Raw genomic sequence first — 22,314 nt, 5'->3', positions numbered from 1 at the left:
TGCACACACCCTGCTCCTCACTCCTCTCTCAGATGCTGGCCACCATCCGGGATCAAAATCAAACAGTTCAGGAGCTGGAGGGAACTTGGCCATCCCCTAGGTGCCTCCTCCCCCCTCACAGAGGCCCAGAGAGGTATGGGAGCTGCACAAGGCCACACAGCACTCCAGGGGCAGATGCGGGGCCGGAACTCAGCTCCCCGGAGTCTCTACCCAAAGCTCCTTGGGGGACACAGAGCTGTCTCCCCTGATGAGCCACAGCAGAACATCTCCTGGACAAGGACCCCTCCTACACCTCCCAGTATCCCCAGCTCCTCACCCAGGGCAGGGCCCAAAGAAAGCAGCTGTGTTTGCAAAACCAAGGAATAAATAAATGAAAATATTTATCTAACGCCTTCTACGTGCTGGAGACAGCAGGCACCAACTCTGCTACTTAAAACCTGGGTAAGTTGCTCAATTCGGTATAGAAAAATAACTTCTGGGAACAGGGTGGGGGGGGGCAGTGACCAGGTGGGCTCTCAGTCGCGAACGTCAACGATCAGTGGGCATAGGTGGGCCGAATGCTTGATGCCCATGGTGAAAGCGGGCGGGCGGGGCTTGTGTACCGTGACCTGCTGGACATTGTGGGAGCCGGGGCCAGGCCGAGGTGTGTGGTCTGCCAGGTAGCCAAAGCGCTTGGCCATGCTGTAGATGGGGCCGCGGTTCTGATAGACGGAGGGCTCCGGCCGGGTGTGTGCGGCCGGTCCAGGACCTCTTGCTGTATTCTTGTAGAACCAGTTCTTGTCCGAGTGGGCCAAGCTATAGCAAGGGGCAGCTTTGTTGGCAGGGAGGTTGGGCCCCAGCAGGAGTGGCATCTGGTACTGGTTGGGGCCCGGATTGGGGTCCATTACTCGGTATGGGCACCGGAAGCCAAAGGAGTACTCAGGAGCCCTGCGTTCCCCAGGCGGGTGGGTCTTCTCCAGGTGGTAATGGCAGGGCGCCGGGGTGGGGCTCAGACCTGGATGTAGGCAAATGAAGGGGAGAGGTCTCAGGGCCGGAACCAGGCTGAATCTCCTGGTGACCAACTAACGAGTCGAGGGAGGGGGCGAGGTCTTGGTGAGCCTGGTGTGACTTTACTATAACCACCTTAGCATCAGGCGGGAACATCGCCTCCCTGCATGCGGCTCTGGGACGAGGGTGGGGAGGGACTTCGCCATCCTGGCATCAGGATTGTGACACTGTCTTCATAATATAAAAAGCCCGAGCATCACCAGAACGCCACCCTTGGCTGTCATTGTCCCTGTGACAGCACCAAGAAAACGTGCTGGAATCAGTAGTCTGTGAACTCATTAGCATGACTCGAGCCCTGTGATATTTTTACCATATCACCCTGCATCATACATGGAACATTGGCCTCCAGACATTAAGTACTGTGACCCAGACACGGTGACATGGGTGTCTTGAAGTGAACTTGCAGGGAGGTGCCAGCATCTGCAGGCACACCTGGCGAAGGTAGTCATGACCCCTTTGCTCCTGCTTGTGTCCTAAGCGTGGACCCCCACCCTCCAACCTCCACCCCCCAACCTCCCACCCCCGACCTTCCTCTTCTGGCCCATCTTACGCAGGTTAGAGATGTGCTCTGCCATGGGAACCTGAGGACAGCTGGCCATCCCAAACCGAGTTATCTTAGGATCCAAGAAATAACAAGGCCCGGGGCTACGTATGTCCATGATCCCTGCAAGGCAGCCAAGGAAAGGGCCAGTTACCCCAGAGGCCGCCCCAGGGTGAGTCTGGCCTCTGCCTCCAGGCAACATCCCCCTCCCCCAGAAAAGAACTGAGGGTGCCTTCCTAATGCCTTGGGCTCTTGGGGATTTGGGGAGCCTTTATTTTCTCATCTGTAAAATGGATCTTTTAACACAAGGCCTAACATTCTCTAGAACTTGTTCAGAGGAACAGATAAAGTAACAGCTACCAGGGACTGGTGCCAAGATGACAATAACAGGCATGTGTGTGTGTGTGTGTGTGTGTGTGTTAAGTCGCTTCAGTTGTGTCCAACTCTTTGCGACCCCATGGACTGTAGCCCGCCAGGCTTCTCTGTCTATGGGATTCTCCAGGCAAGAATACTGGAATGGGTTGCCACGCCCTCCTCCAGGGGATATTCCCCGACCCAGGGATCGAACCCATGTCTCCTGCAGCTCCTGCGTTGCAGGTAGAATCTTTACTGCTGAGCCACCAGGAAAGCCCAGGGTGGCTATTAATAGAATGAAGAAAGGACCCAGCCCCAGAAAGGGCAGGGGTGGGGGTGGTTTCCCCTGTTCAGAAGGATGTGTTACCCCAGCGAGGTGCCTGGATCTCAGACCCCCAGATACACACTGCTGCCTGCTCTCTCACCAGCCGTGGCCATCAGCCCCAGCTTTCGCCGGCCCTCGGCTCCCTGCCTTCCAGGGGGTTCTAAGCCATCTGGGAGGCCCTGAGTCCACCACTCCCACCCCCTTCCCCCCACCCCATCCCTCAGTTATGCCTGTCCAGCTGCTTTAGCACGTGAACCCACAGCCGTCAGAACTGAAGGGCACCGGCCAAAGACAGTCAGAAAGGAGGCCCTGCCAGCTGGATGCAACAGGTCACTTCACAGCTCCCTCAGGAGGACCAGTTGGGAGGTGCCTTCAGAGGGACGGGTAACTTGGCCCCCTGCCGACTTCCTTCTGGACCTAACAGGCCACCTGGGTGTCCCACTCAGGACAGGCCTGGGCTCCCAGGGGCCTGTGGCTACAGGTAATGACTTCTCCCCTTTCACACCGCCCCAAACATCCAATATTAATAACCCTATGCCTGCGGGGACAACGGGTGTGGCGAGCACTCACGCTTCTCCGAGTGCCGGGCATGCAGGGTACAGGCCGGCTCCTGGAACATGGAGACGTCATGGTCTATGTAGCCCGTGCAGGATGGCCGGAGGTACTTGGCAGGCCCCGGACCTGTGAGCACAGAGAGAGAAGCCCTCAGCCTGGGCCTGCCAGATCAGAGGCAGGGAAAGCCCTGAATATGGTGTGCTTAAGACCACTGCAGGAACTTCCCCGGTGGGCCAGTGGCTAAGACTGAGCTCCCAATGCAGGGGGCCTGGGTTCAATCCCTGGTCAGGGAGCTAGATCCCACATACTACTACTAAGAGTTCACATGCAACGCCTAAATACCTCATGAGCCACAACTAGAACCTGGTGCAGCCAAATAAATTAATATTAAAATAAAAAAACAAGAACACTGGCGTCTTTGCTCCTCCTAATGTCATACTGCCACAAATCCCACTATCGAGCCACTTCCTTTAGGGAAAGTTAATGTTCCTAGATAAAATGCAATTTCTCTTGGACAGGCAATGCATAATAAGAAAAGTAATAGTTACAAGTAACTGAGAACTTATTATGTGCCGAGTACTATGCTAAGCACTTTCTATGGGTTATCTCAGTTAAGCCTCTCAAGAACTCTGTGAGATACATATTCTTGTTTTTCCCGTCTTATAGATGTTCAGCCTCTAACTGAGGCTTAGAAATATCAATTCACACAAAGTCACACAAGCTGGTCTTATGAAAATTCTAAGACATCAGCCAACAGAGCCCAAACATTTAATCACATACTAAACAACCCCCATGTACAGCAAAAGTCAGTCATCAACGATGTAGTAAGAATTAGTTTGTCTGCTTTCAGTTGAGAGTAAGACTCAAGGGAAGTGAGGAAAGCTAATATGGACTAAAGATGTCATTGAATCCCTAGTCTTTTTCCAAAACTGGCCTCACTTCAAACCCCTTCCCACCACCCTCCCCAAATTCCCAGCAGTTAATTCTGCTTGTGGAGTTTAGCTTGGAAGTGCAGATCTTCTGTGGCTTTGAGAAAAGCCTGAAGGGGTTTTGCAAGAGGCAGGGCTGCAAGGTTAGGACACCTTCAGCCACTCTTCAGAGAGAGGAATGAGCCCAAGCTCAGGTCAGGGGTCTGCTCTCACCTTTGAGCATCGCCAGGACCACAGGGGTCTGCTTTATCTCGTGCCCTGAGGACACTGGCACCTTTTTCTCTGGCTGCTGCCCATAGAACACAGGGTTCTTGACGCCCTTGGACAGTTTCATGTCTGGGGCTAAGCGGAGGGGCAATAGCAGCTACTGAGAGACCTGGAGCAGCGGGCAAGGAGCTGGGCCTGGGTGAGACTTGTTCCGGGCATCCCTGCCCAAGCCCCCGTGTCCACTCTCTCTCTCCCCGACGCCACAGGCGGCGTGAGGGCTGAGAAGCAAAGCAGTCCTCCTACTTGAGCAGCTGAAGCTGTCTGGGGTGCAGCCAGCTGCAGGGCCCCGCAGGCAGGAGCTAAGATGACATCACTGCAGAACTTGGATGTGAAACCCCGAGTGTTTATTTCCTCCAGTTGCCGTGGCGCCTGGACTGTGGCATAGAAATTCTATGCTGGAAGCAAAGCTGTGGAACCCTGAGAACTCAACCCCACTGTCCCTGTTCCCAACCTGGCTAAGTGGCCTGAGGGGCCCCAGGACCCTGGATCAGAAAGCAGAAAGGGCAAAGTGGAGTGACAGACCCAGCTCTTCACTCTGGGTTTGTTGTTATTCAGTCGCTCAGTTGTGTCTGACTCTTTGCAACCCCATGGGCTGCAGCACACAGTCTTCTCTGCTCTTTACTATCTCCCAGAACTTGCTCAAACTCATGTCCATCAAGTCGGTGATGCCATCCAACCATCTCATCCTCTGTCATCCCCTTCTCCTCTTGCCATTTATCTTTCCCAGCATCAGGGTCTTTTCCAATGAGTCAGCTCTTCACATCAGATGGCCAAAGTATTGGAGCTTCAGCTTCAGCATCAGTCCTTCTAATGAATACTCAAGGGTTGATTTCCTTTAGGATTGACTGGTTTGATCTCCTTGCAGTCCAAGGGACTCACTCCTGGTGGGTGCCCTGGAGGTGGTGAAACAGTGGACAGGTCACGGGTGAATGATTCTTGCTACCTGCACAGCCCCCTGGAGTGGTGGTCTACTCTCTGCCCCTCCCACCTATCCCCCAGATTCTGGACATGCCCCCCACTTCTATCGCAGTCTACTTTTTTCTCAGGAAAGTATCAAGCCAATTATTTACACTAAGGTGTGACTGTCTGATGACTTCTCAGATTCCTGTCCCAGGGATGATGTCTTTAGGGACCCATGTCTAGGAATATTTGACTGCTGCTGACATCTTGGGCAGGGAATAGGTGCAAATAAAGGAGGATGGAGGGTGGGGCTGAGGCCTCAAGAAGCTACTTCCTGGGGCTTCTCTGATGGCTCAGCGATAAAGAATCCGCCTGCCAATGCAGGAGATGGGGGTTTGATCCCTGGTCTGGGAAGATGCCACACACCTCAAAGCAACTAAGCCCAAGCACCGCAACTATTGAGCCTGTACCCAAGAGCATGGGAACGGTAACTATTGAGGCCATGTGCCGCAGCTACTGAAGCCCATGTGCCCTAGAGCCTGTGCTGCACAAGAGAAGCCTGAGCACTGCAACTACAGAGTGAGCCCCACTCGCTGCAACTAGAGAAAAGCTCGCGTGCTTCAATGCATGCATAGTCAAAAAATAAATAAAATTATTGTTTGAAAAAAGAAGAATCTACTTCCTGTGCTTGTGGTCAAGAGCATCCCCTGAGTGGCGGGAGTGTAAGAGCAAACACTGAAGAATAGGGAAGATGTTTAGCTGCCAGGTGATTGATGGATGAGCCCCGGGGCTGAGGAAATGCTCGACACCCCCTCACCCCAAAAAAACAGGAGGCTCGGGGGCCCTGGGGCCTGCTTCACCTACCAGTTCATAGCTCAGACCAGGGATATGATCTAGAGTGGTTTCCATATTGGGCACAGATGACCACTGGCTTTGAGAGGATGTCTGTCACAGCCCCGGTACACAGATAGTACAGTTGAGGACTCGAAAGGGCCCAAGACTTGCCCAAAGCTTCCCATCACATTAGTAGCAAAGACGGGACCAGAACACAAGCTCCAGAGATCTCTTTGGATCACAGCCTCTGATCGAATGGAAACCAAACCATGCTCTGAACTCACTCCGACCAGCAGGCACAATGAGGACCCAGAGCAGACCAGCCAGGTACGCTGCATGCTTCAGCCCCGACTTGTGGGGCTGAAGGCTTGAAACAGAGGACGGGGTGCCCATACCCAGCACAGCATTTCCTTCCTGTGTCTTTCTCATCACCCGAGGGGCAGCAAAGCCTTTGATTTATGGAGGGGGAGGGCTGGGCAAGGCTGGGATTGGCCCAGCCTCAGTTGGCCTCGGGCCACGGGCAGTGCCGCCTCCTCACCCTCATCCTTGCCAGCTTTTCCTGCTGGAAGTTGCAGCCTGCTGGGCCCCAGTCCTGATGGTCCCCTCGTACTAATAGGGGCCAGATGTTGGGCTGTGGCCTTCACCATCCTGGGCTGGTGGAGCGTGGTGGTCTCCAAATATCTCAGGCCCAAGGAGCCTTTCTGACCCCGCTACACACACTGTTGCTGTCTGCCATCCTTGTGCCTGGTTCTTTTAGGGAAACTGAGACATTTTCCACCCTGGAAGGTCACCCCATTTCCACTCCAAAGGCTCCCTTCCCTCCAACTTTAACTGAAACTTAGCTGACCCTGGAGACAGCCCTCAGTTCTCTCCAAAGCTACTGCTCTGTTCCTCCAAGCCCAAGGTGGAGCGGGTCGCTGGTCTCCTGGGTATCCACCCAGGCAGTGTTGCCTCCCTGACAAGGGCATGGCTCCGTGAAGACCCCAGCATCCAGGGTGCCCCTCCTCTCTCTCAGAATTGCCATCTGTCCTGACTTACAAACCTGGCAGCCTTGGCTCATGGTCTTTCCCCACCCCCCACTCCTGCCATTACCCTGTTCACTTAGGCCTCCCCAGGGACCACACAGGACTCTGGGCCTCCCAGTTCCCAGACCTCCTTCTCCCAGAGTCTCCAAATGCCTTCTCTCCACTCCCTCCCAGCTACCCTCCCCAGCACATTCTGGGTTTCTCACCCTCCTCTCAGGAACACCATCCCCTGTTCTCACCATTCCACTTCTGGCACAGACCGCCTGCTATCACCAAGACCCCATCAGTGACCCAGCACTTGCCCCAGCCCCTCTTTCAGGCTTCCCACCTTGTCCAACACCTTTGCTGCTAAATCCCAGCCCTGAGTCACCACATCTGACCTGCCCTCCTGCAAGACCTGTTGGGAATAGACTCATGGCCCCCAGACCCTGGACTTGAGTCCATGCCACCCAGCCACCCACCTCCGTGCTGGGCAGCTTGCTCTCTCCCTCTCCCCAGAGATCATTGCAAACATGGTTTATTCCCCTCCTGGTACCTGGCCCTCCCTCCAGCCCCTTGCTCTGCATCTTGCTCACAGAGCACGCAGAGGCCGTCAGACTGACCTTGGACTCAAAGCCTCCTTCCCACACTGTCAGAACCACCAGCTTCCACTGGCACCTGCTCCTGCTTCCCTCCAGGGCTTAGGAGGGCCCACCAAGACCCTCTCCCATCTCTTCTGCATCTCGAGAATATTTCACTGTCCACTGCCATCCTCTCCTTTAACCCCTCACCTGGCCCTTCCCATCACACTCTATATACTCTGCATCTGTCCTATCTATTAAAAATCATCTAGCACAGGGAGCTATACTCAATATCCTATGATAAACCATAGCAGAAAAGAATATTTTTTTAAAAAAAGAATGTCTACTTGTGTATAACTGTGTCACTTTGCTCTAGAGCAGAGATTGGCACACATTGTAAATCAATCCCACTTGAATAAAAAAAATTTTTAATTACTTCTATAGACAAATAGACAAACTTTTTATAGAAAAAAGATAATTAAAGAAATAAAAAGTATCTCCCTGGTTACACACAACTCTCCCAGTCAGCTTCCCCTAAGAGGCGTTTTCCCTGCTGTCTCATTCTCACCTCCCTGTAACGCTGACTCCCTACAAGCTGGCTTCAGGTCCATCCTCCACCTAAACTGTGACCCGCATGTGGAAGCCTCCGCCAATGGCCACGTCTCACCCTCGTCAGATTGGCCTCTCAGGAGCACTGGGCCTCAATGACCCATCACTCCCTCCTTCTTACAGCCCCTCTTCCTGGTTCCAAGATGTTCTGGTCTTCCTCCCTTATCCCCACGGCCCCTTCACAATCTCTGGCTCTTCTTCTTCAACCTGACCTGTCAGTGCTTCACAATTGTGAAGGGAAAAATGAGAAAATACAAGGAGAATCCTGGCAGGCATCACCTCAACCAAGTGTTGGAAGTTAACATCATCGACAATGGGACAAATAGATGCTGTGTACCTCCCGAGAGGATGCACTGAGAAGGACACGAATCAAGACTTCCCTGGGGGTCCAGTGGCTAAGATTCCACACTCCCAATGCAAGGGGCCCGGGTTCCATCCCTGGTCAGGGAACGAGATGCCATGCGCCACAGCTAAGAGTTTGCGTGTCGCCACTAAAGATCCTTCATGCCACAACAAAAACCCGGCACAACCAAACCAACCATTTTTTAAAAAAGGACATAGGATCACTTCTGGGGTGTTCCCACCAAAGATGCGTAAACCTGAATCTACAAAGAAACCAGATAAACTCAAATCAACATTCATGTTACAAAATAACAGGTCTATACGTGTCCAAAATGACAATATCGTGAAAGACAAAAAAATACTGAAGAGCTTTTCTACAATAATGGAAACTCAAGAAATAGGACAACTAAGTGTAATGTCAGAGCCAGGATTTTCTTTTGCCAGCAAGGATATTATTGGGGAATTGAAAGAACCAGAAAAAAGTCTGTGGCTAGTTAAAAGTATAATACCAACCTTAATTTCCTGATTTGGGTCATTGCACTCTGGTTCGGAAAGAGAAGGTCCTTCCTCCCATATCTGTATTTCCCAGGAAATACACACTGAAGCATTTAAAGATAAACAGCGTTATGTCTGTGACTTACTCTCAAAAAATTCTTATAGGCAAAAAATATGTCTATACATAGAAAATAATTTAAAATGTGATAAAATATTACCATTTGGGAAATCTTGGTGAGCATGTGGGAAATATTTGTAATGGCCTTCCTACTTTTCTGTAAGTCTGAAATGATGTAAAAAAAAATTTTTTTTTTTAGAAAAAAATGTTGGCATCTCAGAGTTCAGTCTTGGGAACTTCCTCTCCCTTTCCACCATTCTCCTCTCTCTGGGAACTCTCATCTCCTCTGTTGCTTCATTCCCATTATCTGTATCCCAACAATTCTCAAATATATATATCTCTGGCTCAGCCCTTCTTAGGAGTTTAAATCCATGTATCTGACAGCCTGCACAGTATCACTTGAGATTCTCAAAACATCTAAAAATTAACATGCCCAGAGTTCTTCTCATGAGTTGCCCCTTGACCCCATTTATCTCAATGAATGATGCCATAACCCATCTAAGTATCCAAGCAAGAAATCTGGGCTTGTCCTGGACATCTCCCTTGTCCTTACTCCCCACATCCAATAATCATCAAGTCACTTAGGGAGACGACGAGTTCCCAAACGCAGGGCTCCTGTCATTCACCCTTGTGCTCCAGTCCCCAACAAAGTGTCCTGACATATGGTAAGTGCTTAAGAAATGTTTGTGGAATAAATGAATGAGTCAATCCATTGATTGATCAAGAAAAAGGTCACTCCTCATGGGAACAGAGTCCTACTTTCTAAACCCAGACACAGGCCCAGTCTGGCTGACTAGACTACAATTTACATTCATGGAAGTTTGTATCAGTTATCTCTTGCTGTGTAACAAATTATCCTCAAAGCTTAAGAACATAAAAGAGTGATAAACATTTATCATCACACACAGTTTCTGTGGCTCTGGAGTTTAGAAGTGGCTTAGCTGGATGGTTCTGGCTCCAGATTTTTCCAGAAGTGGCAGTCAGGAGCTACAGCCATCTGGAAGTATGGCTGGGGCTGGCATATACACTTCCAAGATGGCTCACTCACGCTGAATGGTGAGTCGGTGCTAACCGTTGACAAAAGGCCTCAGTTCTTCTCCAGAGGAGCTCTCTGCAGGCTGCTCACCTGTCCTCAGCTCACGGTGGCTAGCTTTCCCCAGAGCAAGTAATCAGAAGAGAACAAGGCAGAGGTCACCATGTCTTTTGTACATACTCCATCATTTCTGCAAAGCCCTGTTGGCCATTCCCTGGTAGCTCACATGGTAAAGAATCCACCTACAATGCAAGAGACCTGGGTTCGATTCCTGGGTCAGGAAGATCCCTTGGAGAAGGGAATGGAAATCCACTCCAGTATTACCACCTGGAAAATCCCAAGGAGAGAGGAGCCTGGTGGGCTATATAGTCCAGGCGGTTGCAAAGAGTAGGACACCTTCAGTGGCCATTCAGGTCAGCCCTATTCAGTGTGGACACTGACTCCACAAGGTTGCGAATGCCAGAAGATGAGGGCCATCTTGGAGGCTGGCTTTCACGGTGTTTTCACTGTACAAGGACCCCTAGCTAATGGGACCAACAGGGGCTGAAATCCAAGCTATACACCCTTAGGTGAAGTGGGATACGCACTAAACCCCACACAGGCTGAAGACAGCCCTGTCAGCTCACTCCACCACCTCTTGGTTGTGAGTTTTACCTCTCCTTCAAAGGATTCCTGGGAGATGTGCAGAGAGCACAACCCTGGCATCAAGAGTTGCCCTCATCATAACCAACAGGTGCTGCCCTTCAGTTCATAAAGCCCCTGCGCCTCTGTTTGAGGGCATCATCCACGCACCATAGCAGTTCTAGTTTACAGATGAGGGTGAAGGTGCTGAGAGGTGAAGTGACTCGCCTGAGGCCACACAGAAAAGGCTTGGCAGGACAAGACCTCTGGCTCCTAACCCCACATTCTTTCCACTGCCCTGCCCAGCTGCCAGCTCAGACCATGTCTCCTAACACCCACTGAAGCCTCATCCCCGATCCTAAGCAGGTATTTCTCACCCTTCTTTTAGGAGCCCCACCCCAGCCCCCAAAAGCATCTGCCCCACACTAGACCCTGAGCAAATACGTTCACGAATATTTTCCATCCAAATGAAGACTCCCAGAGGCTCTCTCTGCAGCCAAGCTGAATATCCACAGATGGAGCAGAGCAGGGGTTAACAGCCTGAGCCAATATTTAGAAATAGCACAACCCCAGGAGGAGTCAGCTGCGGCCAGCTGGTCACAGCCACTGAAGCCACAAGCCTTTGTGGACGTGGTGTGGAAGATGAGTGCTGCTCCTGGGAACAGAGGCCCTGAGAGGGTCCCCGACCTCCCCCAACCCCCATCTCCCCATGACAGCTTGGGCACGGGGAGAGCCTGCCCCTGGCCAGGAGAAACCCTGCCACAGGCCTCCCATCCACAGCCCACAGCTGGCTCCCCAAGGGCAGCAAACATAACTTTTCAGCTCCTGAACTGTGTAATTGTTGGGAATAGCAGGCCCCACCCCTCCCGTCCTGGCTGCCTTGCGCTTGGAGGAGCCCCATGGATGCCTCCAGCCAGGAGCAGGAGCAAGGCCACTCCTAGCCTAGGCCCTGGGTCAGGGGCCCAGGCCTGGGGCCCACCATCATGGAGCTCCTGGCCATGTGGCTTTGGGGTCACGGAATTGAGACCAAAAGCCCCAACTGCACAGTAGTGGCCTGGGTTCTAGATCTTTCATGGTGGAAGGCCACTTCCCTGAGGTGAGGACCTGTGCAACGGGAGCTGAGGCTTTGCCCCACTAGGGCACAGCACCCGCCATTTACCCGCAATCTGGCTTTGGCCACAGGCTCCCTGGGTGGGGCCCAGGCAGTCAGGGTACAAAACACAGAGGCACTCAGAGTGCCAGGCCCCACCCAAGGCATGGCACAGCCACGGCCACAGCCAGAGCAGGCACTCTTCATCCAAACGGCGTAAGCATGCGGGTGACCGGGAGGACCTGGCCCACACGCCTGACTGAGCCCTGCAGTGGAGAAACCGGTGACGCGAGGCTCTGTCCTCTGTCCTCCCAGGAGCCCACCACTTGGAGAAACTGAGGCAGCATTTTGACTTCTCCAGCCCTCAGCCGGGGGCATCCTTCCTCATTCTTCAACTGTGTCCTAGGTCTTCCCCCCTCCCCCCATCCTGGGTGACCTGCCCTGTGCTTTGCTGGGAAGAAACCTACCGAGAGGACAGGAAGTATTATCTCAGCTCTGTGTGCCCATGGGAGGTGGAGGGGAGGCCGGGGGCACTAGGAGAATACAGAGGGAGTCTGTGAAATGGGAGTTCAGGGTGGGAAGGAAGGCAGGGAGGACTTCCTGGAGGACGGTGAGATATGGCCAGAGAGGCAGGGGCGGTCAGGGATGGTCACTAGGGACACCTGGCCAACCCAAGCCAGAGAAAGTCAGAAGGCAGAGGAAGAAATTTGAGGATGCTCGGGAGGTCCTGATGGGCTCTACTCAAAATGAGGATGTGGGGACCTTAGTGGAGGGCATGCTGAGGAGGCTGGCTGGGAGGGGGGACAATTGAGGACCAGGCACTGCCCGACCATGGCCTTTGTTCTGAGATGATAAGAGGCGGTCAGGGATCAGTTTCAAGACAAAAGGCCTCAACTTTGCGCCAGTCTTCCTGGTATGATGCCGCTTAGCACCAATACGGGGCTCAAATCCCTGCTACAGGCTGAACAAAGGCCCGGCAGTCTGGCTCCAGGGCCCCAGCATCCCTTTACCACTAGAGCCTCAGTTTTCTCATCAGTGAAAAAGGAACACTGTCCCCCAACACACACGCTTCCCAGGGTTGTCAAGAGACCAGGTGGATGTTTTGTAAACTGAGAAGACTGAGCAGGGAAGTGACAGTGGGTTATTACTGCCCTGCCAGTTGCCATTATTTTTCCAGGCCTGTGTTTCTCTCCCCAGCTAGCAACCAGGCAGGGGGAGGCTGCAAGCTAATCCCGACTTGAATCTAAGCTGTGGGTGGGAACTCTGTCTGGAGGCTCCACAGACAGACCAATAACTCCTGGTAGTTGTGGTAAATCTGAGTGGGTGGGGATGGGGAGGAGCTGCGAAAAGATGGGGAGGGGGAAGGATGGGCAGATGGGGTGGCTGGAAATCTCCACCCATATTTTTGATTCATAAAGAAGCAAAAGTCCTCTCCTCCAAAGAAAGCTCTTTTCCTCCAAATGTTGTCTTCTCAGCAGCCCCGGCAACTTGGGGCCCACACTTGGCCAGTAATTAGTCCCTAACAAGGACCAGGTGCCTTGCTGACTTGGAGAGAAGGAAAAACAAGGGAAAAGTATGGAATTGATGGCTTTACTGCCACCAAGACCAGCTAAGCACAGCCCAGGCACCCCAAGCCTCCTGGGGTGAACTGGAGGGGAGTTGTTAGGTTTGCCAAAATTCCCCCAGAACAGCAGCAACTGACTTCTAAGTCAATCCCAGCATGCATTTATTGGGTACCTACTGTGTGCAGCTGCCTCTGGAAGTTACATGCAAACTGTGAGACCCAGGGAGGATGTGCAGCAGGCCTACAGGGCAAGGAGGGAAAAAAAGACTAGCATTCGTTGAGCACCTCTGTATACCCTGGGCTAGGCACTTGAGGTACATTAAAGCCTTTAATCCTCACAAAGCCAATTTTACAAAGAAGGAAACCACAGAGACATGAAGTGATTTGCTCAAGTTGGACAGCTAAGCAGGAAAGCTGGGATTTGAACCCAGAGCCCCAGTTACCACTGTACTGTGGGTTTGGGGCCAAAGACCCCACTCTACCTCCTAGCAGCTGCGTTTAAGTTAAAGTGTTTATCACTCAGTCATGCTCAACTCTTTGTGATCCCATGGACTGTAGCCCACCAGGCTCCTCTGGCCATGGTATTCTCCAGGCAAGAATACTGGAGTGGGTTGCCATTCCCTTCTGTAGGGAATCCTCCCAACCCAGGAATGAAAACTGGGGCGCCTGCATTGCAAGCAGATTCTGTATCATCTGAGCCACCAGGGAAGCTGTGTAGACTTGCTCAAGTCCCTTAACCTCCCTCTGCCTCAGTTTCTTCATTTGCAGAACGGGGCACAATTTTGTTGCAAATTTTGAAGGGCCATACACACACGTTAGGACAATCACCAGGCAAGGGGAGAGGTTGAGGAGAGAGTGAGTGGTGGGATGGGGTTGGGGGTGGGCTAAAGCAGGCAAGGGTAATAGATTCTGATGGAGGAAGGGAGGGGAGACACTCCAGGGGTGCTCTTCCACCCATTCGCTGGGCAAAGAAACCAAGGCCAGGCGATACCAATGCTAGGACTCGACAGAGGGCAAGCAGAGCCTCTTGACGCCAGAAGCTCTACAGTAACATTGCCCTTTCTCCTGTTTGGGACAAGGCTGAGATTGTTGCCTGGGAAGGAGCCAAGGAGAGCAGGGCCCCAGCCTGAAACTGTTAGGTAGGTGATAAATCCAGGGCCAGATTTCCAGGAGGCCACCCCAGAGGAAGTTGAAACACCAAATTCAGGAGGCCTTGGGTTCTGGTCCCATAAGACCAGGTACCTACTGTCCATCTGGGGGCCTCTCGAGAACCACTTCCAGCTCTGAGCCAGTCTCCTCCTCCATGAAACGAGGGCAGGAATGGTCGGCAGCCACTTGGCAGGGTCCAGTTGAGGCAAATGATCCCGTGGAGTTGAGGATCCCTCCTGCCTTGTGGGAGAATCTAAAACATCTCTCCTTTACCGACTAAGTCATTGAGGCAGAAAAGGTCAAAGAGGCAATGCCAGTGGGCACTGCGCTGTACAGAACTTCAGGCTGGTGCTTCTCTGACCAAATGGCATCCTCAAGACACCTCAGAGGCAAAGCAGCCCCAAAGCAGTCCGTGGAGTGGAGGGCATCCGTCCTTCCTCCCAGACCTGGCGTGAGGACGCCCCACACCCACAATCCTTGCAAGAGCAGAGGGCAGAGAAGCGAGGGGACCAGCCCAGCTCACATCTCCTCGCAAAGGAGTCCTCCCGGGAGCCCCCGGGAGTCCGGGCTCCTCTGGGATTTTGTTACGAATCTCTCAGGTGGAGCCTGGGTCTGACCGAGCTGTAAGGATCCTCTCACCCTCGACGGGGAGGAGAACCAGCACGGGCCCTTTAAGACGGCTGGGGGTGGGGGGGCAGCCGGGAGAGCCCCGGCCTGAAACCGGAGCGCGGGTCGGCGCCTGCCCCGCCCCGGCGTTAAGTAGGCGGCGGGACGCCCGGGAGCCCCAGCCCGCGCCAGTTCTCTCAACTCAAAAGACTCTTGGGTCCAAGCTCCAGGCTCCGGACTCCGCTCCTCGCAAGTCGCCGCTGCCCAGCCCGCCGCCGCGATGTGCTGGGGTCCCCGGCTCCCGCTTCCAGCCCCCGCCCTGGCCCTGGCTCTGACCTTCGCTGTGTTGGTGGGACCAGCATCCACAGGTGAGTGAGGGGCCGGAGACCCCGGCCCAGACTGGCGGGAGCGGTGGAGGGTTTCTTAGGCAGAGAAAAGGGACAGGAGGACCCAGAAGTGGCCCCCAGTCGGAGAAACAAGGGGGCTGCACTTCTGCTGTTCCCGGCTGGTGTCTCTGTGGGTATCACGCCACCCTCAGGGAGGCAAGATCCCCAGCGACAGCTCGCTATCTGGGGGTCATGTGGGCTCTGGTTATCTGAGGTTGGCCCCTGGGTCGCTTGTCTAGGGCGTGGCTCTGTGCAGGATTGTCCTCTAGACCCAGACGGGACACCCCGGTGCCGCCTGGGCTCCTCATATCCAGGAGGCTCTCTGTGACCGAGTCGATGCCCAAAGGACACCTGGTGACAGGGAGTCCCCAACTTCCGACACCCAGGCCAGGAACGGGGAGTGTGCAAGGTGGGCAATGCGGAGGAAGCCACCCTCCCCACCCCGTGTGGGGCCCCGAATGCACCCCAGCCTCCACCTCCTCCAGCATCCTTGGGTCTCTTCCAGCTGTGGCCCACTCTGCCGGGTGCGTTCTCTGTCTTCACCACCACCCCTTCCTCCCCTTCCTGTCTTCTCTCTCCTCACTGAGAAAGCCTAGCTGGTGACAGACAGGACCACCCACTCTTCAGCCTCCTAGAGGCAGGGCTGGCGCCCCTCAGACAGACAGCCCTGGGCGACCCCCTGCACACCTCCCTGTCCCAGGCATTGGTACTTGACTCCAGCAGAAATGGAATGCCGTGAGAGGTGCTAGGACATATCCAGTCTCTATTCCAATGCCAGAAATCCCACCATTATGGCATTCTTCCCTTGGTGAAGGCATGGTCTAGTTATGCCATAAGAACTGCGGCCTCAGGGCTCATCAGTCATTACTACCCATGTATGTATGAATCAGTGCTTCAGCCTACATCTTTTGGGACCATTCCCAAGAACAACTTTGAACTGAAGAAGGGCCTGAGTCTCCCTTCCAAGGACCTAGGCCACACCCCTCTCCCCATCAGATGGGGAAGCCAGTTAAAATGGACAGTAATCACACGGTATCCAAAAGGGAAATGAGTCAGGGGAGAGCCCCCCACTGGAATGAGGCAGAGCTGGATCCCCAGGCTCCCTGTTCCCATCCCCAGGAACCCCATCCTTCAAGGTCTCAGGGGGTGGGTGATAGGCTAAGCCTCTAGAGAGATGGGAAGGGGGCATCTGAGCTGACTAGAGAGATGGGTGCACACCCAGCCCCCAGCCTCTAGCCAAAGGAGCGACTCCAGGACCCACCTCCTTGGGCTTCAACTGAGAGCTATTCCCAGATACCTTCCCAGCATCAACAATGTGCAGACATTGTGCTGGGCAGTCGGGAGTGCACAGAAATACAGATTGGACTTGGACTCATTCAGAAGGCAGAAAAGCACATTAAAACTCAAACAGCAATTCCTATCATGTCTGCAAAGATCCAGATGAAGAATATGGTGAAGAGAAATTCAGAGGCAAGCTAGGATGGGACAGAGGGTGATCCTTGAGCTAAGCCTTGGAGGATGGGAAGGGGGTCAGTGAGCACAGGCTCTGAGATGGGTATGAGCGGAGATTAGGAGGCCAGTAGCCTGGCTGGAAGGCATGTATTTTTGAGCACAAGCCAGAAAGAGCCACTGGGGTGGGGCAGAGAAACCTGAAATGGCAAAATGCAGCTCACAGCCCAAGCCCTGCTGGCGGTAGGGAGCCAGCGCAGGTTTTAGAGAGGAGAGCAGCATGGTGCCAGTGGGGTTAAAAACATCAAGCAACCCCTTCCTATAGGAGGGATTTGGAAGTGGTGAGGGGGTGGGCGAGCTAGTACCCTCGCCCCCTCCCAGTCTGAGCTCCCCGCCAGCAGCCCACCTCTGTCCCCAGGCCTGGCTTAGTTCCGTGTCCTGGTCTCTGCAGTAGGGGCAGCCCTTACCCGTGGAAGGTATCACTGCCACCCCTCTTGGACACCAAAAGCCTACCCCAAAAGCCTCTGAGTCTCAGGTACCAGAGTGAGGCACACTGAGATGCTTTCCCCGCACTCGTCAACACTCCAGAGCATCCAGGTCATGGGGCCTGAGAGTCAAGCACCTTTGGAGACCACCTGGGCCAACCTTCCGATTGTACAGACAGGCAACCTGAGGGCCCAGGAGGGAAGCAAAGTGGTCTAGCCCACAGAGAAGCCCTGCTGCCCAGGAGGAGCCCCCCAGTCCCACTTTGTGGGAGCTCCCCACCTGCATAGTCGGTGAGGCTTGGGCCCCTATGCCAGTGTGCAGGGTAAGTGTGGTGTCCATTACCTTCTGAGCCTTATGGGGATCCCGGCAGAGCCACAAGCAGTGGGGAGACTGAGTTGGAGCTGATGTGGTTCCAGTAGCGGGTGTAGCACAAGCGAAACCGGGGGTCAGAGTGGGCACAGAACATACAGGGCTAGTGGCTTCTGCACCTCCTCCCTGCTACTGTAGCTGACTTTGAAAGGCAGCAGATGAGGGGTGCAAGTGGGACTCAGGAGGGAGTGCCAGGCGGAGAGGGTTCTTGTACCATCTGGGTGGGGGCCCTGAACTGATGGGGGTGTCTTAGAGAGCAGGGCTAGCGTGGGGGCAGGGGAGCATCAGAGCAAGGAATTGAGCCAGGGTAGGACTCTGTTGCTTCTAAGGATGGTCTGGGAGACCCTCTCTAACCGGAGACAGAGACAGCCTCTGAGTCTTGTGTGTGTGTACACTGGGGCTCCAGCCCTCTAGAGTGGGGCAAGGGCCAGTGCCCTCTGCCCAGCCCACCCGGACTCTGAAAGTGCTGTTCCAGAACCAAGTATAGCTGAGCTCCCCTTCCCAACACTCGCCCGCCTGCCCGGCCAAGACAAGAAGAGCCTTTCAGTGCCGCCTGCCTGGGGGGCCCAAGGAGGGGGCTGCGCCAGGTGGGCCAGGCGGCCAACGAAGGGCGGGAGGGGAGTAGGGTTTGCAGAGCGCGCAGCGCAGAGGAAGTGTATAGGGAACTGGGCGTGCTGCCCAGGAGGGGGCGGGTGTTAGGGGGGGAATTGGAAACAGCCCTGATACACACACACACACTGGCGCACACAGCTGTGGGCCCGAGAAACCGTGTACACAACCAGCTCCCAGACCTGGGCTGGGTGGAGCCTTCAGGGAAAGAGGTGAGGACAAGATGGGGGGGCAGGGGTGCTGAGCTGCTCTGGGGCTCAGTAAACAAGGGGGCCTTTGGGTCTGGGACTCAAGTCTCCTCCCTTCCAGGTCCCTCGGCTCTTTTACTACATCTCCCCGACTCCCGCCCCATCCAGCTGCCCTTTTGCTTCTAACACGCCCTGAACCAGTGTGTGCCCGGTACTATGGTACTATAGAGCCTTCGAGAGTTAAGACTCCTTCTCCAAGGACTTCCCCGGTGGTCCAGTGGTTAAGACTCTGCACTTGCAATGCAAAAGGCACAGGTTTGATCCCTGGTCGGGAAACTAAGATCCCACATGCTTGGAGATGAGACCGAGAAAATATAATAATAAAAGATTCCTTCTCCAGGTACAGGTTTAGGGTGTGTTTCAAAAGAACTGTAGTACCATTATTACTGAATGTATGTGAGTAATTTTTGAGTGAACTGAATTCATATGAACAATTTTGAACTTGGATTCTTCCTGGGGTAGGGTCTCGTGGCTCTTTCTACTTCTCAGAAGGGTCCGTAACCCCCAACAGGGTCCATAACTCCAGAGAAAGCCCCTGCGTGGGCACTGGCCATGTTGTCCTGCAGCCTTATGGCAGCTCTGCAAGTCACAAAACATTCCCATTTACAGATATGGAAACTGAGACTCTGAGAACATCAGGGACTAGCCTCAGGCCACTCTTTGGGCACATGGGCTATGGTGTTCTCACTCACCCCAACAACAGTCACCTTTCCCAGCTCAGGCCAGGTGGGCCGCCCCCCACCAGGGGAGAGAGACAGGTCTTTAAGAGAAAGACAGTCCCCTGAGGACCCCGGAACTCTGTGTCCATCTCCGCAGACCCCTCCAGCAAGTGCCCCTCACCTTTCTAGGCCCTCCCCACTTCCTCCCGGCACAAGCAGATCCTCTTCAAAAATGCCTACCACCCCGCCCCCAACAGCTGGGGTGGCAAATGAAGCCACGTTTGCCTCAGATGCAGGGGAGTGCCCTGGGGCTGCCGTCACAGTGGCTTGGTGGCATGGCTCACCCGTGTTCTGGACAGCGCTTCTCCTGTTGACCATTCCTGCCTCTCACTCAGCTCCTGCCCACACCCCTGCCGCTCCCAGCCTGACAAAGAGCCAGCCCTGCCAGTGCTCATGGGTATCAGCCAGGCGTCCTGCCACTGCTCAGGCTAAACTGTTTCAGTGTGTGTCTCTCGTGGCTTAAGTGTCCTGGTGGTCAGTGAGGTGGCCTCCCCTCCCAAACCTCACTGCAGAGGCTCCCCAGCCCAGGCCAGCTGCCCCAGGATGTTCATAGGGAAATCAGGACCCAGAGAGGGGCTGCTGTCTTCTCAGTCAGATAGCAAGTCCTCAGCAGGGTGGGTGGTAGGCCTCTTGGCTCCTTGTCCTTGTATCCTGGTTTGGGTGTGGCCTTCCCCATATGGCCAGCAGCTCCCAGAGGGCGGACGTCCCCTTTGCTTTTCTCTGAGGTCACCACAATCTTGCGGAGCCCACGACGGAGCCCACAAGGGGCATAGAGATCACTGAGCCAACAGAGATTTTCAGACTGTGTCCGAGGTGCTCCGGGACTTTACATTCCCATATCTGGGAATACAGGATGCTTGTGCCACCCTGATTCATGCATAGCAGTCCCATGAACGTGTGTTTATAGATGGAGGTTTTGTGTAAGATACAGTTTTGATAAAGCGTTCTGTGGCTTTGTTAGGAAAAAAAAAAACCTAAAAAACTTGAAAACTAATTAATTGCTTTGAGTTAAAACATTCTGAGAGCAGGGGAGAGTCAGGTCAGATACAAGAGAGGACTTCCTGGCTTTCAAAGAATCCAAATCAAGATTACAGCCCCCGCCATGGTGGCACCTGCCTGCAGGACCCAGGGCTGTGGCTGGGCCCTCTCTCTCCCCAGTAGATCAGCTGGGACCCACGTTCAAAGATTATGCTGTGTCCCATTGTCTGGATGGTGAACTAGACCATCAGATAACGATCAATAATCTCTGGGACCCTTCCACCACAGCCAATGCTGTTGCCTACAACTGGTCTTCTCTCTTTTTCTCTCTGTCCTTCAAGGTTCAGCTCCAGCATCACCCCCTGCTTGGGATGCCTTTTCTAACCATTAATTTTTGAGGGATACAGCCTGGTCTGCCACCCTTCTGGGACCCTACCCTCCATCTCTGTGGGGTTACAGGCCTTCCCCCCCCACCCTCACCTGGCCCCTGCCCCTGTTCCGTGACCTCCATCAATGTGACACCTAGTAGGCATGCGTGCATGTGTGTGTGTGTGTGTGTGCATGGTTGCACACACATGTGCACACACACACAGAGTACATTCAACAGCCTGGCTAAGAGCCTAACAAGGAGAGTGTCCAGGCCCCGAGCCAGCAGCCTGGGGGAAGCCCCCAGCTCAGGACACAGCCCCCAGCTCCACCACCCAGCCAGGGCCCCTTAGCCTGGGCCATCCTGCTCTCTGGGAAGATCGACGGGGCAGGGAGGAGGAGACCAGCTTCCGTTCCCACCTAAGAGCAGCCCCTCCTCCCCATATTTCAGGAGGGGGCAGCTATAAATATCAGTGAGCCCAGGATGTTGATTCCCACGACACCAGCCCCTCCCTGCCGCTTCCCTGCATACATCGACTGGGGCCCACTCAGCGCTCCTACGGCTGGAGGCCAGCCAGGCCAGCCTCGGGCCCAGACACACACACACACACACACACACACACACACACACACGCTTCTCACCGTGGTGAGGGAAGGAACGAATCACTCTTTTTGGGCGTCTTGGAGCAGCTCAGAGTAAGCTTCCCTCCCGCCCGCCCCTCAGTCCTGACTCAGGCCTCACCTCCCCCTCCTCTGAGTCCTCAGCTCTGCAGGGCTGGAGGAGGCAGGAGGCCAGGCTCACCTGGTCAAGAACAGGGTGTTAGAGAGCTCAGAATTCAATTACCGCCCAGCCACTCAATGCAAGTGACCAGGCCTTTATGAGCCTCAGTTTTCTCTTCTCTAAAATGGGATAAATAATTACTGCCTCCTGTGTGTTGAGGATTTGTCTACAGTAAATGCTCAGTAGGTGCCTGCCCCTAAGGTTGCTGATATTCCGTTATTACCATCTTCTTCTGGAGGGAGGCAGGCCCATCATTGGAGCAGGGTGGGAATGCAGGGTTCCTGCTTAGGAATCTTTGAGATAGTTTCCAAAGCAGGAGATTGAATGAGGTGGCCCTAGGAGAGGGTCCGTCTGGGGCAAAGTGATGTGGAAAATGGGAGGCAGGCTCCCAGGAGAGCTATCAAGGCAGCCTCTGCCTGGCAGCCAGCCCAGGACCCTTCAGAAAGGGTTGGGGGGGCTACATCTGATTGACTCACTGGGCTGAGGTCCACACAGCCCTCCTGTATGAAGAGAAGCAGAACAGCCCCTCTGAGCCCCACCCCAAAGCCTAATGGCCCCTTGGATAGAAATGACTGAGCCAGGATGCAGCACAACCAATCTGTTGAATGAGTGCCAAATGACTCCTGTCCCAGGAGTAGATGGATGGGGATGGAGAGAAGGAGCAGGCATCAAGACCTTTATAAAATTAGAAGCCTGGAAGCTTGTCTTTTCCCTGCTCTCTCCCCACCCTTCACGGGCTCCTCTGATGGTAGGGGCTGGAGGTCAGGGCCCAGTGATGTGAGATGGTTCCCCAGGAGCTCCTGTGGGGCTATTACTGCCACTCAACAAGCAGCAGTGGCTGCATCTGTAGCAAGAGGATCTCAAATGAAGAACTGAGGATTCTCTCTGCCCTGCCTGGGCTGCTTGGACCCACCAGAGGAATAGGTGATGCCTGAGTCCATGGATATGTGAGATCAGAG

The 22,314-nt window shown here is 54.1% G+C and overlaps 2 protein-coding genes across 3 annotated transcripts in view; one reads left to right on the top strand and one right to left on the bottom strand.

The window, feature by feature from the left end:
• Positions 1–360: 360 nt before the first annotated feature.
• On the bottom strand, positions 361–4,460 carry CIMAP1C (ciliary microtubule associated protein 1C). 2 transcript variants are annotated; one of them, XM_020873614.2, is made up of 4 exons: positions 3,965–4,453; positions 2,838–2,948; positions 1,598–1,711; positions 361–994 (listed from the first exon to the last, which is right to left on the bottom strand). In XM_020873614.2, the coding sequence occupies exons 1-4, from the start codon at positions 4,083–4,085 to the stop codon at positions 516–518; spliced, it is 825 nt and encodes a 274-aa protein (XP_020729273.2). In that variant the 5' UTR covers positions 4,086–4,453; the 3' UTR covers positions 361–515. The 2 variants fall into 2 exon arrangements, with proteins under 2 accessions (XP_020729273.2, XP_020729274.1); XM_020873615.2 differs by lacking the exon at positions 1,598–1,711 and having other exon boundaries at positions 3,965–4,460.
• A 10,700-nt stretch (positions 4,461–15,160) lies between these two features.
• CSPG4 (chondroitin sulfate proteoglycan 4) overlaps positions 15,161–22,314 on the top strand; it is a 35,485-nt gene continuing 28,331 nt past the window's right edge. Inside the window, exon 1 of the mRNA XM_020873617.2 lies at positions 15,161–15,332. Within this exon, the coding sequence (XP_020729276.2) occupies positions 15,245–15,332 (88 nt within the window). The 5' untranslated portion in view covers positions 15,161–15,244. The remainder of the gene's footprint in view (positions 15,333–22,314) is intronic.

Source organism: Odocoileus virginianus, chromosome 16 (genome assembly GCF_023699985.2).
Source record: "Odocoileus virginianus isolate 20LAN1187 ecotype Illinois chromosome 16, Ovbor_1.2, whole genome shotgun sequence".
In the NCBI taxonomy this organism is placed as follows: domain Eukaryota; kingdom Metazoa; phylum Chordata; class Mammalia; order Artiodactyla; family Cervidae; genus Odocoileus; species Odocoileus virginianus.
This window is presented reverse-complemented; position numbering and strand designations above follow the sequence as displayed.

Coding starts and splice junctions, on each gene's coding strand:
- CIMAP1C (XM_020873614.2), bottom strand. CDS start 4,085: ATGAAACTGTCCAAGGGCGTCAAGAACCCTGTGTTCTATGGGCAGCAG. Junction 2,949..3,964: donor GGTCCTGGCGATGCTCAAAG/GTGAGAGCAGAC, acceptor CTGTGCTCACAG/GTCCGGGGCCTGCCAAGTAC. Junction 995..1,597: donor AGAGCACATCTCTAACCTGC/GTAAGATGGGCC, acceptor GCCTACATCCAG/GTCTGAGCCCCACCCCGGCG.